Genomic DNA, 22367 nt, shown 5'->3' on the forward strand with positions numbered 1-22367 from the left:
GAGAAGGTACAGTAGTTGAAATGATGTAGGTCATTTTACATTGTTAATAAAACTTTTGTTATTGAAACTTGCTCATTAGTCTGTGGTTATTATTTGCATGTAATACACAGAAATGTCCACTGGGTGGGGGCAAACTACCTAAAAAGACATTTGTGCAGAAATCAAACAGAGAGAAACTCATTTAAAGACTTGACCACACTTTTTGCTGTCAAGCCATGTAAATGAATGAAAATAACGAGGCAGGCACAGTGTGAGATCTTATCATTTACATATCAAGCTCAAAACACAAACTATGCAGTGATACTTCATTTCTTTTTTGTTTGAGCCACCCTAACGCCTGTTTGAAGAGTAAACAGTTTTATCCCAGAGAGAGAGGACACAGAGTAACACAGGAGAAGGAAGATCTTTTATTAAGTCCTGATGCAGCTTTTGTTTATATTTACCCAGGGTTGATGAGATAGAGGAAAAAAGAAATAGAAAGAAAAAGATTCCTACTGCAAGACCTCCTCCAGGATCCAGCTGGACACCAACTATTAGGATGAAAAGTGTTTTCCTCAGAAAATAAAGTTTATTCAGCTTGCAGTGACAACTGGCTGTCCTCTTTTCCTTTAGAAAACCCAATAGACCCAAAGATACTACATTTATACTACACTGAAACAAGGAAGGCAGATTAGCTTTGTTTAAACTGTACAGTTTCTTCAGATTTACATGAATGTTTGCTCTTTTATAAACAGTTAACATGCCCACACCTTTTCGGGATTTCGTCCTACAGCATCCTAGCATGAGCTCTTACACAGTAATGGACAGACTGGTGCTATTAGAAAGGCTGTTGCAGTTTTAAAGTAGATATAACACTAACATGACTATGGCTACATCCACACTGCAGTTAAAATGACCCAAATCTGATTTTTTCTGACAGTGTAAGCAAGTCACATTGAATCTGTTCCTTTCATATCAGATTCAGGCCACTTCTGTATATGATTCTAAATAAGATACAATTACAATATGAGGGATTGTATCATAGCTGACCTCTGACCTACTGTCTGTTAAACATCAACGTTCAGTAAGGCAGGGAACTCTGGATGGGGAGTGATGCAGGCTGCAGGCGCCTGTGTGCAGCTAGCCTCGTTCAGAAATGTCCTGAAAAAGCGTTGCTCACAGTTATCACTCTTATACCAGCAGGTAAATCAGATCTCTCAACATCAACAATAAGTTGGAATTGCTCAGTTTAGTGTTGTTTTAGCTTAATAACTTGTTTCCTCTGACAAAGCCTGCAAACTCAAACAGCTGTTCAGATACGCTGAGGTGGAAGAGCATGTAGCCAGTAGTCGAATGCCACGACAACAACCCAGCTTCATTAATACCAAATATCCCTAGCTCAAGACTAAAGGGACACTACAGGGAATTATATACTTTTGGAAAGAGAGGAAGGAAGATAAGGAAGCTAACTTTTTGTCCAGATGGGTTGGAAGAAGGCTTTTAAAAGATGGCAACTGGGTCACCAATGAAAAGTAAGAACTTGCCCATTCTAGTGGAAAAATAAAGGCAGCTGCATGTCAGTAAAAGTAACTGAAGGGTATGATGTGAGTCATATGCCATGACCTTTGGATCTTTTATCAGCTGAAAAGCCACTGGACTTTTTCTTCTATACTCATAAAATGAGCTGATCCTTTTCACCACAGGGGGACTTCAGTAATCTTAAAGTGCATTGCAGCTCTTCTTTCACCTTTGTCTTGGACACATCAGTCTCAGTGAGGTGTTTTCCCTCTTAGTTTGTCACCCATTGACATATTTAAGTTCTTGAATGTAAGACATACATTCACTGGCCACTTTATCAGGTAACTCAAATAGCTAATCAGCCAATCACAATGCAGCAACTCACTGCATTTTGGCATGTAGACATGGTCAAGACGACCTGCTGAAGTTCAAACTGAGCATCAAAATGGGGAAGAAAGGAGATTCAGGTGATGTTAAACATGGCATCTTTGTTATATCAAACAGGCTGGTCTGAGTACTACAGAAACTGCTGATCTATTGGGATTTTCACGCACACACCATCTCTAGGGCTTACAGGGAATGGTCCGAAAAGGGAAATATCCAGTGACAATGATTGTGCGTATGAAAATGCTTTATTGACGTCAAAGGAGAATGGGCAGATTGGGTCGAGGTGATAGAAAGGCAACAGTAACTCAAAGAACCACTCATTACAACCAAGGTATACAGAATAGCATCTCTGAACGCACAACACACTGAACCTTGAAGTAGATGGGCTAGAGGAGCAGAAGACCACACCAGGTGCCACTCCTGTCAGCTAAGAACAGGAAACTGAGGCTGCAATTCACACGCTCTCACAAAAATGGGACAACAGAAGTTGGAAAACTGCTGCCTGCTCGATTTTCACTGCAACATCCAGACAGTAGGGTCAGAATTTGGCGTAAACAACATGAAAGCATGGATCTATCCTACCCTGTTGTCAAAGGTTCAGGCTGCTGGTGGTGATGTTATGTGTGGGAGATTTTTTCTTGGCATACTTTGGGTCCCTTAACTTTGCAAAGCAGGTGGATATGCCCGTTTCTGTGCTTTTCATGGTGAATCCACCTTGCAAAGCTCCTGTCTGAACAGGTCGGCCCGGTTAGGAAGTGACAGGACCAATCAACGACGAGGGGCACTACTTTCGGGCACAGCGGAGTCATGATGTAAGCGAGCAGCAACAAGAGGCTGGTGCAATTATGGCGGAAGACATTAGCGTGGATGCTGCTAAAGCGCCACTTTGATCAGAACTTGACATTTCTTTGTTAAAAGAAGAACAAAGAACAGCATTGAGTTGTTTTCTTTTCAAAACTAAAAACAGTTGTGTACTGACATGTCTGCAGTCACCATGGCTCGTGTTTTGCAGTTCTCTATGAAGTTTACTCCTTGTTAGGGGTGCACCAGGTAGCGGTTATGTCATGTGTTTTGTTGCTCTGATTGGCCCGTAAAGATGTGACAGACGGAACGTTCATCCAATCACCCTCCGAATTTTTTTTCAAAGGCTCTGCCTTTTCCCAAATGCTGTCTATGAGAGGTTTACCAGATGGATGTGTGAAACAAATCCACCTGGCGTTTCAGGTTAGGGTCTCTTAGTACCAACTGTCCAATAGAAAAATCCAGTAGAGCAACTTTGGGATGTGGCGGAACGGGAGATTCGAGGAATGTTTCCAACACGTTGAAAGCACACCATGAAGAAAAAAGGCAGTTCTGAAGGCAAAAGAGGGTCCAACCTGGTACTAGCAAGGTGTACCTAATAAAGTGGCCAGTGAGTGTATTGAAGTGGCTGAAGAGTGAAAGTCCCTCTATTTACTCTTTTAACAAAAAAAAAACACTCCTCTTTATGTCAATTGGTGTGTTTTCACCCTTGAGTGCAAGTATGCACTAGCCCTACTGCTTCATGCACCTCTCACCCACCAGCTTTCAGTGCAACTGTGGACAATAACCACACAATAACATTCCTGGTGTGAGGAGACAGAAAGTATCTGGTGTCTTTACACGTTCAGACACACACATGCGCTCACACGGTGTGAGGGCAGCAAGCCAGCGGCAGGAATAGACCGTCAGCAGGGGTTTGCTTGGCAGGCTGAGCGCTGTCTGGTTTAGAAAGCACGAGGCATCTTTGGAAATAGATTATATCAGGCCAGAACAGAGATTTTCAAACTCAAGCTACATTCAGGACTGTTTCAAACTCAAACAGTTATTTAGATTTCAAAAAATCAAGAAAAATGGTAGAAACAGACATGATTTAATGCTTTTTGGACATAATTTTCTCTTCTATATAACAAACCATTAAAAGAAGAAACAAAAGTCAAGATGGCTAATCAAGCTATTCATTCTTTGAGTCAGTTTTATGTTACTGTTATAATCATGCATTAGTAAACTCTAATAGTGCTTTGATTCTGTTAAACAAAAAAATTCTGGAAATCAAGGAGAAAGTGTTAGAGTGAGATAAAGCTTAGTCCCAATTCAGCCCTTGCCCCTACCACCAAGAATGGAAATACAGTGATGCCATAATAGTGTAACAACAAACAGATGCAAAAATTATTAGCCAACACTTCTGATTACTCTTATGAGTTTGATCAATTTGTTGTTCCAGCCCAACTGAACATGTTCTGGGGGCTGACTATTTGAAGCTTTGTTGGAGGTGCCAATGGCACATTTAACCACACCCAACTGAAACTTCTCATCTATCCACTGCCCCTGTTGTATTGGTCTGGATCTGTGTTTCAGTGGTTAACTGGTTCTGATAGCACTGGTGGCAGTGAAGTTCGCCAGAAATGAACAGGACTTTCCACGATACTTGTCTTTTATTACAAACTACACATCAACCGCTCAAAGCCCAGTTGTACGGGCACTATCATATATATGAACAAAACAGCAGTCACACAAATCCTTATGTTGCAAGTGAGCCAAGAGGCAAAAAGAAAACAGGAACTCAGCAACAGGCAGGCATCCATGATGAGAGCACCATTCAAACTGAAAACAAGGATAAACAGCGCCCTCTTGTGAGGTTGCTCAGTATGTCTTAAAGGTACATCACATAATTTCACAGCTACAGTACATTGTGTTTAGTCCAGTAGTACAATTTTTGCACCCCTAAAATACTTCAAGAGGGTAGCTCTGAACTGGGTAAAGACTTATTTAGTAAACAGGCAGTAATATGTGAAAACAGGTGTCTATTCATCATAATGTTTGGATATTTGGTGTGGTCACCTCTGGTGTCAGTGTTAGAACCAGAACTATTTATCCTTATTCTCATTAATGATTTTTGTAAAGTGTCTGATAGTTAAATGTATCTTATTTGTAGACACAAACATTTTTGATCCCGGTGAGAGATTACAGCAACTTCTGGATCTCATAACTTTAGAATTCAGTAAAATAAAAATGTGATTTGACAAAAATAAATGAACACAAAATCTAACAAAACAAAAACCATGATAGATGGAAACTACAAAGCACATATAGATAATTGAGGGTGCTTACAATTGCACATTAAAAATGTCAGATCTAAAACAAAAGTCCTGGCAAAAGCTAAGCATGTTCTAGTTAAAAAAAAATCCTCCACATTCTGTATAATCCACTGATCCTACCTTATTTAGATCACTGTACAGAGGTATGGGGAAACCCTTACAAAACCTCAAACAACTACTTTGCATAAGGCAGAAAAGAGCAGTGAGAATCATTCATGATGTTGGCTATCAGGCACACACTAATCAGTTATCTTTAAAATTAAAAACTTTACAATTTTTTGACTTGGTGGAGCACAAAACCGCTCAAGTATTATACAAAGCAATGAATAATCTGCTAGAAAATGTTCAGAACATGTTCTGTGAAAGAGAGGGAGGCTGTAATTTGAGGTAGAAGTCAAATCTAAAGGTTCGAAGTGTTGGTACAACAATGAAATGTTTCTGTATCACCACAGAACAGAGTGCTGAGATAATACAAATTTTGAGCATAATTCTGTTTAAAAGAGGCACCTAGATGGATAACTACCACTGGGTGTGTGCTTGTTATCTGGATTAAAATGTTTACAGTTCATGGTAAATTTTTCTGTATAGCTATGTTTGAATGTAAAAGCACTTCCTGTGTATTTTCTGTATGAGTAATATAGTGTATATTCACAGTACAAGTTCAAAATTGATTTTATATTTTAGACAATTTTATGATTTTAAGTATAGTCAAATTTGAGCAGAACTTTAGAGGTTAGGATTAGATAAGTTTTTACTTCTTCCTATTCCTTTTATTCTCATGTAAACTGAGATGCTTAGGAATTTGCAGATACAAGTGACTGGTTTGTTTTTTTTGTTTAACTTCTTAGTATTCACTTGTTTTCTTTTTTTTTTTTTTTACTGTTTTTAAGTTTCTGTTTACATGATCAAAATAAAGACATTAATCAATCAAGTGTGTTCGTATGTGTTTATTTTTCATTTGCTGCATATCTGATAAGGGTATTTGGACATAATATCCACAATCTACACAAAGGATCAGTCTTTTTCTAACCAGCATATCTACAAACACAGTTGGCTGAAAGTCACAATTTAACACAGTTACTTACTAAATCAACACACCAGGGATGTTACTTCTACAACTGTATGAATACTGTAAAAAATAACGTGTAGACGCTGTAGTCTGACCAGCAGTCATCAGTCTGAGCTGATCTGATGTTGCCATCAACAATTGATGTGAATCTTATGTAAGTTCTGATCTCAGAATTAACATCATAGTAACATCCTCAGTGTCTCCCTGTTTGTAGTTTACATCCCACACATCTAGGAGTTGTATGTCTGCTTGAGCGCTCTCTTGTGCCCTCTAGTGGTGTCCTCCACTAACACACATTACATATAAAGTGCTCATGATGCAGCCAGAAGCAAATGCAAGTATACCTCCAGCTTTAGACTTTTCCTTACTTTTTGCAGCTCATACCAAGGGGTAGGGTATCCCAATTGTGGGGTGGCCTGACCCTTCAAAGAGAGATTTTCCAGAGACAAATTCGTAACGAAATGTTTTGTGAAATCTCCCAGAATGCCCTTAAAATCATCAGCAAGATCGCTGCTCAAGCATTAAAAGAAGTGTACAAGTGTAAGTAGTTTTCGGTAAATTAAATTTGAGAATCAAGACAGCCATTTAATATTGCAATTTCATATTATTTTGCTGTATTATAGTCCTTTACTGTGAAGAAGCATACAAACTGCTCATAGTAGAAATGTTCAGTAACATTGTTGCATCCGTTTACATAAAGATAGTTTTATAAACTTGGTTCAGGTTCCCTCGCATCGTACCAACATCAGCGGTCACCAGTCTGACAATCTGACTCCTCCATCAAAGTCTTTATTCCTCCAACTTCCTTGGCAATCATCAGTTCAAACCAGTCGATCATCCACCTCACACCACAACCAATGCCACCAACTTGAGCCTCAAATCCCCAGCCCATGAAAGCCCAACACCATCTCTTCATCTTAGCCCCTATAAAAAGTTTTTACCCCCTTGAATGTTTTAGCCTTTTATTGATTCTATAAATCAATCATAATCAATATAATTTAGCTGTCTTTTTTTTACAAGAAAATACAAAAAAAGAAACTCTTTAACATCAGAGTGAAAACAGTTATGTCAATTAAATGAAAAATATGTAAGGTAAAATAAGTGACCCCTTAAATATTCACTCTCTTTAAAATTACTGGCCTAGTTCAACAGAGGTCCAGCCAATTGGTGCTAGAAGTCTCATAATTAGTGAAATGAGGATCACCTGAGTGAGGTGAGGTGAATGTGTCTCAAGTTATTGTAGTATAGACACCTTTGTTTGGAAGATTGAGTCACTGGTTAAGCAGTATTCCTGGCTACCATTGGACCTTAAAGCGAAATTATTTTGACCTTTACTGATTTATAAAATAAATAAAAGTGTTCAATATCTAAGGGGGTGAATAACCTTTATAGGCACTGCCTCTTGCTTGCTTTATTCCTCAAGAATTCCTCCCTGCATCCCACTATCCCTCGACCCTTAACCTCAACCCTTATACCCAAACCATATAATCATCTCAATTTTTAAACTGTTTAAAACCTTTTTTTTTTTTTCACTGCGGTGGTTTTTGTAAGTGAAATGTTGTCAATGACTTCTTTTGATGCATAAGGAACTTGAAGGCTTGTCCAATTCCCAAGGATGAGATTTTACCACTACCCCTTGTAACAATGTTTCAAGGGTTGAAGTGGGCACTCAAAAACAGGGTTGGGGTAATAGTTAAAATGGGACTGAGTCGGTGAATTAAAGAGATACTATCACAGGTGAAAAGGTATAGTTGTCCGTCCTCAGGCATCACAAGGCAGAACACTGACAACGGACACCTTTTCTCCTTTGCATCTCCGCAGCCCCGCCTCACACTCGCTCATGGTCTGAGCCGCTGCAGTGTCATCCTCTCCCACGCGGACACATACATTAAAACCTGGGCTCATGCAATGTGCAGAGTCCTTGCAGCGGCACTCGTTGATTTCATCTGGAAGGAAAGAGTAGATACAAATGTGACTACAAATTTTACACATCATTATTGATTAAGTTTGACCTTGGATGTTCCTACCATCACAGGTCTCCCACATGTGACAATGCGTACAGCCTGTTGTGTTTCGCTCTGGCCACTTGCAGACGCTGTCCTCTTCTATTGTGTGATTCTTCCCCATACACTGCAGTACGTGCATTTTGCACACATTCAGAAGGACTGATTTCCCACTCATAGGTTTGGTAGCACACAACTCCAAGGATGATCTAGTAATGCAAACGCATCAATCTAAGCATTTGAACTGGAAAACGTGCATATAACTTTTTTAAAGAAGAAGAAGAAGGCATCATACCCGCACTCAAATGGCATTTTGCAAACACATTTTCCTCTGACAGACTTCTCCCATGGGTTGCATACCACCGATGGAGAGACTAGTTGTTGCATACGGACTGTGAGAAACAGAAAACATTATTATACTGAAAACAATAGTTTATGCCATCCACATCAATGGAGTGGAGGCTGACTAAGATCCAAAAATGTCCTTTGAGTAGTGCAGTAAGTCAGATTTTTGTGCTGCACTGTCAGTTTTTTTTTACTTACAGCACATTTTTGCTTTTTTTTTTGCTTATTAGATTAATAGATAATCATGATGTCAATCCATGTTAAGAAAAGTCTTCATTTTTATCTTTAACTCATTGGTCTCTGGATAATAAATCAATATCTGTGGATACAAAGTTTTTTGACAGCATGCCTTAAATTGTTAAAATGGGGCACTTTGAGTTTATTAGCAGGTTATTGTTGGGGTCAAATGCTCTAACTAGCACCCTCATTTTGTTCTCCTTTCTGTTCTTCTATCTTTTTTTAAGTTTATTTTTGTATTTCCCAGTTATACATCAGGTGTACATATGACAGAAAAAAACCCAAATTTAAATTCAAATCACTGGAAGGTCGTACCTTCCACAAAATTTAAAAAAGGGCTCCAGGTCAAAGCAAAGTTCTTGTGTATCTTACCTATTTTATGTCTGAGCTTTTCTAAAGGTAAGAAGGAAAGCACCTATCGCACCCACTGCACAAATGATTGGGGTTTTTTGGACTTCCAGTTGAAAAGATTATGTCTACGAGCAATCAATGATGCAAGCGCCGATGCATTTGCCTGCAAGTTTGTAAGGCTACAATTTGGAGGCAGTATCCCAAAAATGGCTATATGAAAATCAGGGGTTATTTTCTGCTTACACATATGAGAGAATACATTGAAAATGTGTTAAAAAATAGCTGTTGAGGGAGGGACAGTTCAACCGAGGCTGGTCTAAAGTTGCACCTTGGACAACCAGGGTCAACTGTGGAGAATATTCCTGCTCTTTTCTTCTATCTTAACTTTGACATAGGATCTGGTTTGGCTATACATAGTGCAGCTGTTAGGTCTAATTATATTATATTATATTATATTATATTATTATAACATCCTTTTATCATTGTACCTTGACGCATCGGAATGCATCTGATGTCAGCAGGGTCAGGTGAAAAATTTCTGCTGGAGTCACATGTAATTCTTTCCTCTCCAATCAGCTGTTTCCCTGCTGGACACGACAAGGTGACCACCTCCCCCAAGTAGAAGTTTGGTCCTGACTGATCAGCGATAACATCTTCAGCGAGGGACTCAAGTGTGCACCTCCAAGCTGTAAGAAAATGAAATGCTAACAAGGATTTACATCATTTACTGTGATTGTAAAAATTAATATTCTGTTGCAGTTACTGACTTGTGCACACTCCAGGCCCAGGGGACCAGGTCAGATCAGCAGTACACTCTCGAATGCTTCTGCCAATCAGGTAGAAACCGCTATCACATGTGTACTCAACTCTGCTGTCCACAAGGTAAACGTCTTTAGGATCCTGTGGAGTAAGGGTGTTAAACATGGGGGTGAAGATCTTCTTTAATCTGAACATTTGACAGAAATATCTTTTCCAAAAAGAAAGGTAGATATAAAGACACAGAATTTCTTTTAATATATCTGACTCAATGGCATTGAGCCTCACAGAGCCAAATTATGCACAGAGTAACACCATAAACTGCCCTTTTAGGAAACACTGACAGTGTTTTTATAAAATTTTGAATGTATCAACATTTTCTGTCTTCGTTGTGTTTAAACTTGTTCTCCATCTTTACCAGGATGTAGCCATTGACCAGAGCAGGTGGGACTCCACATTTCTGGCTCGCTGGGAGAGTTAAATCAAAGCACTGAGGCTCCATTGTTCTGCAGAAAACAAAGAGTTATTCAATGAGTGTATACTGATTATACCCTGAAAGTTCCTCTTATTGACAAGCACTGATTGGTGGTGAGCGTTGTGTCAAAATTTGTGCCAAAGTTCACTGAAACTCGCTCTAACCTTAGGTATTGCAGGTCTTGGTCCTCACAGTCGGATGTCTCAGTGGTCTCCCCAGTGCAGTGTTGTCCTCCGTTCTGAGGGCTGGGGTTAGAGCATGAGCGACTTCTTGACCGTCGACCACCAGAGCATGATGACCATGCGGACCAGCACGCCCAACTGCCATGGATTACTCCTTCGTGAGTAGAAATACAGCGGATGGAGAAAATGAGATATTTAAAGTCCCACTCACTGACTTAGAGACTTATGAGTTCATCCAAATATCACCCCAAGAACTGGCCCAAAGTACTCCAATATATGGTAACTTTTTACAAAATGGCAGGTTTCCTGTTGGAGTTGGAGCATAGATCCAAGAGCCTTTGTAATTGCATCTGCCCACAAAATCTCATAAATCTACAACAAAGAGAAAGGAGGAGGATTTAGTTCAGAAACTGTCAACGGGTGCAATCAAGGCGATCTGTGGGGCACGTTGGAGACACAAGAAGTTGTTTTTTTTTTTTTTTTTTTTCTGCAAGACTTGATGTGCCTGCAAAAGTTCATACATTTTTAACTGACTGCTGAGGTCAGCCCTATGCATGGGTCTGTTAGTGTCCTTTCAGAGCCGATACAGAGTTGCACTATGGGCAGGGTTTAGTCTGAGAGCCATCAGTAATGTCTGTCTCCAATGTGGTTAAAACCTCTGATAAAGCTTTAGCACTGCATGCTTTTTACTAGAACTGGACAACATTTCTGTATGAAGTAAAGAATCAAAACAACCTTAAAAGCTTTTCATGTTGTGTCCTCTCAAAATTTTAACAATGCTACAACCTGTAGTTATCATGAGTCTGCTCTACTGGACCAGAGAAGCAATCACATTTATGTCATGACACAGTTTAAAGCTAAAAAGTCTCAGTTTCATTTTCTCATCCTTTAATTCAACTCTTCAGGTATTCCTTATATCTAATTTTCTGAGTTATGTGAAGTTAAGTACTGTTTTTGAGACATCTTTGTAATGAAATTGCTGCTGAAAACACTCAATTTCCTGAAATTGCACATCAAAATGAAAGTCTTCAGTGATGTTTAGCATTGGAGGCTTTAACTGTTACAGACTTGGCAAGACTAGACCATGTCTACCATCAGATACTCTAGAAAAATTAAGCAATGCAAGGCTAACAGATATAAGGGATAAAACTGTTTCTGCTTGTAGAGAGACAGCCACAGTCTGCCTTTTTTAATCATCCAGGACTAAAGGCAAGTGAAATATGGATTAAAACACAGCTTCAGCTAGTAAGCTGTTTGTTCCTGTTGCATCTTGTTCGAGTGAAAAAATAGACAAGTACTGCAACATTTAACCTGCCCCTTGACCTTTCCACCTGTGGTTGGCAAATTTACCCCACAATGAACAAAAAAGCAGCTGCTGTTAACTTTCAATAAAGGCGGTGACATCAGCTAACAGACTGTGCTGAGATGAACTGCTGGGTGATTTTATATCATTGTAGCGTAAGAAGGGTGAGGTCATTCTCCATTGTGGGTCGGTGAGGTCGCCAGTGCACACATTTGCCCTGTCCAAATTAAAATAAGCCAGGACAGGGGTGGAAAACCTTCTAACTGTATAAATCAAAATAAAGTCACAGATAAAGCTCAGTATTTTCACATTTTAACAACAACCTTATTCCAACATATCTAGTGTGTCAAAATTTTAGATTTAACTTTACAGCATCTTTAAATATCGCCTAAAACTAGGGACAATAAATGCAAAAATAATAAGAACAGGCAAAATAATAATAATGGACTATACTACAAAGACCTTTTATATAAAGTTGCCTATTCAGACCTGACTTTTGGGTTGCAGGACTGGTTTCACAATCAGGATGAATTTCAGCCATCTTTCATCTACTGTACTAGGGGTGCACAAACAGGTGATCATGGCCTCATGACTGGTTCTTGACCAGAGACATTTCTTGCTTATTTGATACTTTACTTGTACAACTGCCCACACTTGCACAGTGTGCACAGATTCCCAAACTTCACGGCTTTTTTTCGTGTGGAAACTGTCAGACAGCATCTGAAATTACTACGACCACAGCAAGCATGATGTGCCTTCCCCCTCCATTTGTAGAAACCAAATTGTTCTCACATGGTTAAGATGGCCATGTATGAAGATCTGGTCCAAGTGCAATACCCACCCTGCTGACTCTCCACCTCTGTCCCCTCCTCGCAGGCCTGTCCTGACGTCCCCGGCTTACAGATGCACTTGCACTGATATCCATCCATGACAGCCAAGCCATTGTTTCTGCAGGGCCGGCAGTTGCAGGGGTCGCTCTCAGAGAGGTACTGCTCTATGGCCCTGCGAAGGTAAAGCCTCTTCACACCGGCACACTGAACCTCCTTCACCAGCTCTGACAGAGGACGCAGCTGCAGAAACAAGTGTTACAGTAAGAGAGGGAGATTCAAAAGGGATGTTATGGCAATTTTTTTTACTTTCATACCTTTTTTTTGATGACCTCTGGAAATGATCGCACAGAGTCAGCCCAGTTTGAGTACATCTCCCAGTTCTTTTGTTGATCATTGAGGTGCAGTCTCTGCAGAGCTGCGATGTACTCAATGCCTCCACCAAACGCTTCGACTTTATTCACTTCACTGGCCCTTGAACCTTTTTGTTTTGACACAAGATTTCAGAGTGAATGAATTGAAAGAGGATAAAACTTTAAAACTCTTAAAACATGTATGAAATGGTTGACATCCATAACGTACTAGAAGATGAAGATGAGCGTGAATTTTGACCACTCTGGCAGTTCACCCTTGTGAAGGGGATGAAAAGAATCCAGCGTTTGGTCTTTTCACACTCATTGTACTGCTGGCTTTCACTGACTGAAGAGGAACAATGGAGAAAAGACAGAAAAATTAGTGTGAGAGGTTAACAGCATGAGCTACAGTGCTGTGAAAAAGTATTTGCCCCCTCTGATTCCTGATGTTTTTTGCATATTTATCACACTTAAATGTTTCAGATCATCAAACCAATTTTTATATCTCACAAAGACAACCCAAGTAAATACAAAATGCAGTGTCTGAATGATAATTTAATTTTTTAAGGGGGAAAAAAATCTAAACTTATTTGTCCCTGTGTGAAAAAGTAATTGCTCCCTGAACCTAATAACTGGTTGTGCCACCCTTGGCAGCAATAACTGAAATCAAGCGTTTGCGATAACTGGCCTTGAGTCTTTCACATCCCTGTGGAGGAATTTTGGCCCACTGTTCTTCGCAGAACTGTTTTAACTCAGCAATATTGGAGGGTTTTCCACCATGAACTGGCTGTTAAAGGTCACACCACAGCATCTTATTTGGATTTAATTCCAGACCCTGACTGGGCCACTCCAAAACCTTAATTTTCTTTTTCTTGAGCCATTAAGAGGTGGATTTGCTGGTAAATTTCATGTCATTGTCCTGCTGTATAACCCAAGAGTACTTCAGCTCGAGGTCATGAACTGATGGCCGGACGCTGGCCTTCAGGATTTTCTGACAGACATCAGAATTCATAGTTCCATCAATCACAGCAAGTGGTCCAGTTCCTGAAGCAACAAAGCAGCCCCAGACCATCACACTGACACCACCATGTCTGACTGTTGGCATGATGTTCTTTTTATCAAATGCTGTCTTATTTTTACTCCAGATGGCCGCACACCTTCCAAAAAGTTCAACTTTTGCCTCATCAGTCCACAGAATATTTCTCCAAAAGTTTTGGGGATCATCAAGATGTTCCTTGGCAAATGTGAGATGAGACTTTGTGTTCTTTTTTTGTCAGCAGTGGTTGTGGCCTTGGAACTCTCCCACGGATGCCATTTTTTTCCCGGTGTCTTCCTTATGGTTGATTCATGAACTCTGACCTTAACTGAGGCCAGTGAGGCCTGCGGGTCTTTAGATGTTGTTCTGCGTTCTTTTGTGACCTCTTGGATGAGTTGTCATTGCACTCTTGGAGTCATTTTGGTTGGCAGATCACTCCTGGGAAGGTTCAACACTGTTCCCAGTTTTCTCCATTTGTGGATAATGGCTCTGACTGTGTTTCACTGGAGTCCCAAAGCCTTGGAAATGACGTAGTAAGCTTTTCCAGACTGATAGATTTCAATCACTTTGTTTCTCATTTGTTCTTGAATTTTTTTTCGGATCATGTCATGATGCATTTCTTTTTGAGATCTTGTAGTCTGCTTCACTTTGTCTGACAGCTTCTATTTAAGTGATTTCTTGATTCAACAAATCTGGCGGTAGTCAGGCCTGGGTGTGGCCAGTGAAGCTCTCCAAAAACTGGTTTATCACAGCTAACTCATGATTTAACAAGGGGGGCAATTACTTTTCACATAAGGCCAGATAGGTTTGCCTACTCGATAAAGACTGCATCAGTCACATATAGGAGATAATATTTATGACCACAGTGTACCTGCTTGCAGAAAATTTCCCTGAATATTACCTTCTGCATCTGTCTGTGTTCACAAAAATGCACCAGGAATCCAGTGCACAAGTAAAATAGCATTTGATTGTAACTTATTATTTAAATCCTCACCCGTTTGTTGTTCACTTCCTGCATCAACACTGGCGATGACGCTGAAGTGTCCTCCAAGGCTTCCTTCAGACACGTAGTGTGTCCCAAACCTTTCCAGAACTTTCCTGTAAGCAGCGTAGTCGTAGACGGATGGGAGTTTGGCCAGTGCTTTCCAAAACTCCTCAGAAATCGGGATATACTGAGGAGAGTTACTTTGGAACTGAGCCACCTCGATGTCGTTCTTTAAAACCACAAGCTTGCGGGTCTGAAAGAATGCAAGTAAAAGCAAAATTTATTTTGTGTTTTTTATTTTCTCTTAAATGTGTCTTATGCGCTTTTTTAGAAGCAGAGCAGAGCATTACATGTTTCTACACACCTGTGTACTGTCCTCTGTTTGATGAAAGTCGTAGTTTTTATATCCTGTCGTGGTCCCTGTCACGGTTCCTCTCTCGACAGTGTCCTTGGCATAGTGCCATTTACTGGTGTACTCCTCGTCGCTGAAGTCATTCTGAACAGTAACCTGGAAGCAGCACAAGTGAAGAAGAAGTCAAGAAGTGATGTGCTTCCATTCCTCACTACAAAGGGTGCATAACTGAGTTAACATGTATGATTGATGAGAGTAAATGCAAACACTGAGATACCAGGATGTCCTGTGTGATTCATAATTCTGCAGACTTGAAACTGTATGTAAAAAGGTAAATCATATACTAAATCATATAGCAAAATACTAATAATAATAAGAATAAGAATTACTAAAATTATTAATTGATTATTACTGATATAACATTTAATTAAAATTTTAAAACGTCTCATAACACAAAAACTTTGTGTGAAAGCTTTTGTGCATAACACTGAGTGTAAAAGAAAAAAAACTGGCAAAATTATTTTTTTAAATGCAAGGCTGTCATTACATATAAAAAAAATCCCCTGAAGTTAAATCAGATAATAAGCAAAATATTTTACATGCGATAAAATAATTTTTACTAATGCATTTTGTTTTCCTTTGTAAAAATATGTCCCATTACATTTTTTAAATGAACTGTTAATCATTTTGTTTATTCATTTAACAAATGGCTAGAATATTTCAAAAGTGAAAAAATCATTTCATGAAACATTAAGTGTTTTACTGAATATAAAATAAATCAATGAAAACAAAAAATAATTAACAAAATATTAGGTAAAATCTTAAACAATTTCACCAAACACAGAAATATTTTTATAAAAATATTAAATATTTTTTTAAAAAATTATGCCAGAAAATGCTTTAATAATTTATTACTTAAATAAGTTAAACTGTAAATATGTTTTATTTATTGTTTCATGAAATATGCCTTTCCATTATAAATGCTTTTTTTGCTTTTTGAAAAATGTTTTCAAGCTCTTTTTTTTTTTTTTTTTTTTTTTTTTTGCATTATGTGAAATATTTTTGCTCATTTTTGTGTCATATGTGATGGTTTTGCAGTTGGCCTTCAGGGCCACCCTACTATTGAGGGAAGTTCGGCTCTTTTCAGAGAGCCAGCTCTTTTGGCTCGGCTCCCGAAAAAGAGCCGGCTCTTTCAACTCCCAAACAGCTCTTTATTTAGGATCATTTGTAGCCCTCTATTTTACCTTAACTTCGCAAAAAATAATGGTTAGTGTGTTGAAAACCCTTTTGCATTCACTGTTTTTATTAGAAGCCTTATAATTCCCTAATTTTGTGCATTTATTCTGTTACAAAACCATTCTTAGGTTTAGCATTTAAATTCCACTGGTTAGGGTTGGAATTAATACCGAGCGGATGTAGATGCGTGTCTGCACATGCGCAGTACAAATCGGGTTTCCGGGACGGATCGGGAAGCAACACCCCCAACTCTGTTTTCACATAATGGTATAATCCTTTATCCTCACATGTGATTGGCAGCATGGCCGCCATGCTGGCCAATCATAACAAAGTTCTGACCTGAGCTGGGGCTGAGCACTATGAGAGCTAAGCAGCAAAAGGAAAAAAACTGGGAGCCGGCTCTCACTTTAAGCAAGCCAGCTCTTCTGATTCACTACTTAAGATGCTTGGACAGCTTTTTGCAACCAGTTTAGTTGCCCCCTGCTGGCTGTTAGAAAAAATGCAGGCTCAAGCCCCTCAGCCTCACTTATAAATCCAGAGGCTGTGCCCACTTTTGTTCAATCTTTGTTTTATAAAGAATACAACATTCTTCAGGGGGCTTTTGCAAGAGAAGAACAATATTTTTTTTAAAAACTACCTACCAGAAAGGAGTATTTGATAGTACTAAAGGGCAGTCTGTAGAAGGTACTGTGGACCCCGCTGAAGAGTACACGACACAGCCCCCCAAAACTCTGCGTGTTGATAACACTGGCCCTCCATGCACCCGTTGCTGCATCAAACCTACAAAAACAATAAAAGCAACACATTATCATATATTATACTGTTACAAGAACAAACATAAGTACTCTCAGAGATTTTTCACTTACCCAAGACCCAGAAGATTAGTGTTAGGTGGTGGATTTGATCGTGGGCATGTGATGTATTTTTGGATTTCACAGACTCGTTCATCAAGGGCATCTCCCTCACAGTCCACATCTCCATTACACATTAGAGACCGACTAATGCACTTCCCTAAAGGAACAGACAGAGAGCTTAATGATCATAATTTAATGAGTTAAGATAAGGAGGGTTAATGAGTTTTACTTCTAACCTGATCCACAGCGAAATCTATCTCCACATCCATCCTCAAGGGGGCAGTCTTTCGTGGTTTCACATGCCCTTGTCTCAGTCCGCTCACCACTGCAAGGGTTTCCACCAAACTGAGCAAAGACAGCCATGGCTCGGCTTCTGGTCTGTTACAAACCATGATGAGACAAAGAAATGTTTTTTTTTTTTTTTAAATGGCAAAACAAGCTTTAAAATATCTTAACCAAATCCTCCGTCAAACAGAATTATGGAGCAAATCAAATACAATTTCATGAATACCACTTTAGCTGAAAAAAATAATCAATATATTTTCATGACCTGTAATTTGGTGCAGCCATCGCACTCTGACCAATCCCCAAAAGCCCCCCACTGGCAATCAACTCTCTGCACACAAAACCTGCATAAATATAACAATCAAATAAAATATAAATGCCACCAAAAGATACTGTATGAAGAGCATTTAGAATATTTACTTTTAATGATAACAGAGTATAGAAAAAGAGATTTACCCCTTGTTAAAGAACAGCAAGAGCAGCCATGGCAGTGCTGCCAAAAAGAGTTGTGAAATATACTGCAGAAAGGGAGAGAGAGAATGGGAGAAAAGGGGAAAAGGGGAGTGAAAACACAAGTGGTAGAACAGAGAACGAGAAGATAACATATGGAATAGAAGCAGTTTAATGAGTAGACTCTAGCTGTAATATATCAAGGGTAAAATCTCCTTACCTTCATGGTGACCGCAGAGCAGGCTGAAGAGTCTTGAAGGGGCTCAGGCGCTTGTTATTTATACTAAATTTTATTCTGGTCCAGGAAACGAAGATTCCTTGGAACTCATGCTGATTCTTTGGACTGCAGAGAAGAAAACATTTTCTACAGCCAAGATTTGATAGGAGTCATTCTGAAACTGAAAGGAAACATTTCCCACTCCTGACAAAGGCAATCTGCAGTCTGTGTGAACACGTGGAATAGTCAGCTGCTGAGCCCCCGCTTGTATATAATGTGGCATGATTCAACATGAGAAGCCACAGTTTATCTGTTGTTCCCTGTCAGTTTAATGCTTACATCAGTCACACCTAACTGCTGATTCAGGGAGATTTTCTATCAGGACAAAGCTCTGATCTCTTCTGTGGTCAAACATGACAGGAAAACGGTGGCATTGTGGCTGTGTTGCACCTAAAGTTTGTTTCAGTTGAAGGTATTTTAAATATCTGTATTGACCTTGTTTATCACATCTTTAACAGGGGTGGACCGGCTGGAAGTTGTGTTTGATCATGATTATGTATTTATCTCCAAGAATCACTGTGTAACTCTGTGATTTAGTTAAAACTAGGGGTGACCTGGAAAAGTCGGCGATTTGACGATTCAATTCGGAGGAGTCTGATTCGACTATGAGCCTCATAGTCGAATCAGACTCCACCCACTGTCCTGCGGTGCTGGGGTTGTTTATCACCTCAGACGGCAAGCACATGGCTAATTATGTATGCACGATAAAACAAACAAGAAGTCTTCCATTTTTTATTTTTGTGGTCAAAAAGCAGCACATTTAGCATAATTATCACTACAGCCATTTTTACACAAAAACGATCCTCTGAGAACAGAATCCCTTTTCTTCTTCTTCTTCTTTTTTTTTTTGTTTGTTTGTTTGTTTGTTTGTTTTTTAAGGTTTGGTGTTTAAATGTCAATCAGATTCACTAATGTACCTGAAACTGCTGTAGTATGCATGCCAGGCCAGTAGTTGGCAGTGTGACTGACAATGAAACACATGCATGCACAGTTTTCCTTCCTCCTGGTGGTGTCAACAGACAAACATGGCTGACACACAAATGTTTGTGTGAACAGATGACGTTGGGTTGCTTCCTAGTGACAGTCAACCACAAAATAAATAGATATTTAAAAAAATGGACACATATAAACGTTGGTAGGAAGTGAGCAGCACAAACAAACAGCACATTTTTGTGTCAACTGTGCAGCACCAGGCCAAGATCAAGTCTCTGACGGACTATGCAGAACATGGAGCAGAAGAAGAAGAAGAGACAGCTGGAGGAGAGCCAGGACGCTCTGACCGAGGAGCTCGCTAAGCTGCAGGCTCACGGTTCTCACATTTATATTAACCATTAAAACATCTTAGCTCAAGTAAAAACAGGCTAACTTGATGGAATTTTCCTCTTTGTTTTTCATCAGAGAAAAGACACGAGATGTCAGGAGAGGAGAAGGAGAAGGAGGACATCAGCAGACACGGAGACATAAAGGTGATGAGGAAACACGTCACTGAGAATCTCTGTTACAGAAATGTGAAATAGCTGAATGTTTTTGTGTCTGTGTGGCACAGAAAACTCCGGAGGAGCAGCTGGAGAACCACAGAGAGGCTCACCACAGACAGCTGAGCTGACTGAGAGACAAGATCGAGGACGAGCAGAGGAGGCTGGACAAGCTCACAGAGTAAGTCTGACTGTTTTAAATCAAACTACTTTTTTAAAGATGTTAGAGACCACAGACATAAGAAGAGACACATGGCATGAGATATTTGAATAAAAGTCTGCAGTAAAATAAGTACACTAATTATTTAGACCAGTGTTACTGAAAACTGCTCAACAAAGGAGCCAAATTGTTGAAAAATACCTTTGCAATAGCCACATTTAAAGTGGTGAAAAGTGGCAAAAAAGGATTAAAAGAGGTATAAATGGTGAAAAGTGATAACAAATAACAGATAACAAAAATGGTCAGAAAGCAGCAAAAAATGTGCTAGAAATAGTGAATAGTGACTAAAATGGCCAAAAAGCAGAAACAGACTTGGTGAAAAGGTGAAAAATAGGTATTAAATGGCAAAAACTAGGTAACAAGTAGAAAAAAACGGGAGAAAAGTGATATTAAAAAAAGGAGTTATGGATGATAAAAATAGTCAGAAGCTGCAAGAATGTGGTAAAAAAAAAAAAAGATGAGTAACAAGTGACTAATACGGGCAAAGAGCGGCAAAATGTCTAAATATAGTGAAAAATGACTAAAATGGCCAAAAGCTGAAAAAAAATGTGGTTAAAAAATAGTGGATGGTGACTAAAATATGGTGAAAATGAATGAATAGTGATTAAAACGACCAAAAGCAGCAAAAAATGGTGAAAAGGTGCAAAATTGGAATAAAATGGCAAAAAACGGGTGTAAAGTGGCAAAAATGGGTGAGAAATGACATTTAAAAAGAAGTTACAGATGACAAAAATGGTCAGAAAGCAGCAAAAAATGTGGTAAAAAATAGATTAAAGTAAGTAAATTGGGCAAAAAGCTGCAAAAATGTGGTAAAAATAGTAAAAAGTGACTAAAATGGGCAAAAAGATGCAAAAATGAATGAAAAGTGACTAAAATGGCTAAAAGCAGCAAGAAAATAGGTGAATAGGTGAAAAATAGGCATTAAATGGCAAAAACTATGTGAACAGTAGCAACAATGGGTGAGAAACGACATAAAAAAGGAGTTACATATGATAAAAACGGTCAGAAATTGAGTCAGAAAGGGGCCTATAATGAACTTTTATTTATAGAGCCATGATTGAAAATGTAAGAGGAAGTATTAGAGCCCTCTGAAAGATCTAACAAAATAAAGAGGATCTGTACATTTCTTGGAAAAAGGTGTAATTTAAAAGTACATTTTTGAGATTATAGTCGTATTTTTTCAAGAACCTGAACTCAGAATTTTCTAGTTCTAAAGTCCTAAATTATTTCATCATGCACTTTAAAATTTCAAGTTTTTAATGTCAGAATTGAACATCCTAAACTTGTGAATTTACAAGGATCCAAACTGAAAACAGTGAACAGAAATGTCTCTTCAGAGTCTGGGGAATAATGATCATGTGATCATCTGATGTAAAGCTGTATCATTTCAGAAATGTTCTGCCTTGTACCATTTTTGTAGCCAAATAACTGGAGAATTTTCCAGAAATCAGAAGAACAAAATGAATATATGTTGATGTGGTTTGTTGACATTTCTCCAGACAGTTACTCTGCCGTTAAAAAGCGCCCAATCAGAGCTTAGCGAGCACCTCCTCTCAGTCTGAACCAGGGTCTGCTGCTGGAGCAGGAGAGGCTGTCAGACTACGACAAACTGAAGACTGAAGAGCAGGAGAAGGACGCCAGAAACTCATGTGAGTAAAGGACTCATCCGTACGTTTATTTATGTGGAATGTGAGTTCATGTGGTTTTTGTTTGCAGGCTGCTGAATGAGCAGAGGGAGCAGACCAGAGAGGACCTGGAGGGCCTGGAGGGCCTGGAGGGCCTGGAGGGTCAGGGTACCAAAGTATCATTTATTTGAAAGGGCATTTAAACGTACAGAAAACAAGAAAACAGACAACTTCACTCGTTTTTTGATTCTGGAAACAAATTGAAAAACGAGTGAAGTTGTCCGTTTTCTTGATTTCCGTAGTTCAAATGCCCTTTCAAAATAAATGATACTTTGGTACCCTGACCCTGGAGGAGGCCATGGTAAGTATTTCCTGTTTCTACAGCTGAGGAGATGTCCCCATGAGGGGCTCAGTGATCATCCACGCATGCAAATAAAGGCTCCATCCTGTAAGACTCCTGCTGTGTCTGCATTTTTGTTGCATAACCCCCTACTTACATCTCTGAGAGCTCCCCAGGGGGGGCGCTGTGCCGCGTCCCCCCTTCCCCATCAAGCATGCCTTGATCCAGGTACCAGCCACAGTGAGGTTTGAACCCCAGCATCCCTGTGCAGAACTGGTCTAGCCCAGTCCTCTGTGCCACCGCCGCCATACCTTTCACACTACCATCTCTT

At 39.4% G+C, this 22367-nt stretch overlaps 1 protein-coding gene and 1 long non-coding RNA gene across 2 annotated transcripts; one reads left to right on the plus strand and one right to left on the minus strand.

Annotated features, from left to right (window-relative positions):
- Positions 1–5932: 5932 nt before the first annotated feature.
- On the minus strand, positions 5933–18458 carry c7a (complement component 7a). Its single transcript, XM_041788190.1, has 18 exons — positions 18320–18458; positions 18106–18167; positions 17915–17993; positions 17601–17742; positions 17377–17521; positions 17152–17290; positions 15287–15430; positions 14932–15175; positions 13131–13247; positions 12866–13029; positions 12563–12791; positions 10401–10572; positions 10180–10267; positions 9773–9905; positions 9494–9691; positions 8368–8464; positions 8097–8281; positions 5933–8015 (listed from the first exon to the last, which is right to left on the minus strand). Exons 1-18 carry the CDS (start codon positions 18323–18325, stop codon positions 7831–7833), a joined length of 2529 nt encoding a protein of 842 aa, XP_041644124.1. The 5' UTR covers positions 18326–18458; the 3' UTR covers positions 5933–7830.
- A 943-nt stretch (positions 18459–19401) lies between these two features.
- On the plus strand, positions 19402–21912 carry LOC121510230. The gene is made up of 5 exons (XR_005991923.1): positions 19402–19685; positions 19775–19842; positions 19923–20032; positions 21571–21720; positions 21788–21912. It is a non-coding gene; the product is annotated as an uncharacterized LOC121510230 (long non-coding RNA).
- The last annotated feature ends 455 nt before the right edge of the window (positions 21913–22367 follow it).

This window comes from Cheilinus undulatus, linkage group 5 (assembly GCF_018320785.1).
Source record: "Cheilinus undulatus linkage group 5, ASM1832078v1, whole genome shotgun sequence".
Taxonomy (NCBI): domain Eukaryota; kingdom Metazoa; phylum Chordata; class Actinopteri; order Labriformes; family Labridae; genus Cheilinus; species Cheilinus undulatus.

What these genes read in the sequence shown, in the direction of transcription:
- c7a (XM_041788190.1), bottom strand. An exon ending in ATGGCTGCACCAAATTACAG is followed by an intron (nt 17,743 to 17,914) that starts GTCATGAAAATA and finishes GGTTTGTAACAG; the next exon opens with ACCAGAAGCCGAGCCATGGC. An exon ending in TGGTCAATGGCTACATCCTG is followed by an intron (nt 9,906 to 10,179) that starts GTAAAGATGGAG and finishes CTTACTCCACAG; the next exon opens with GATCCTAAAGACGTTTACCT.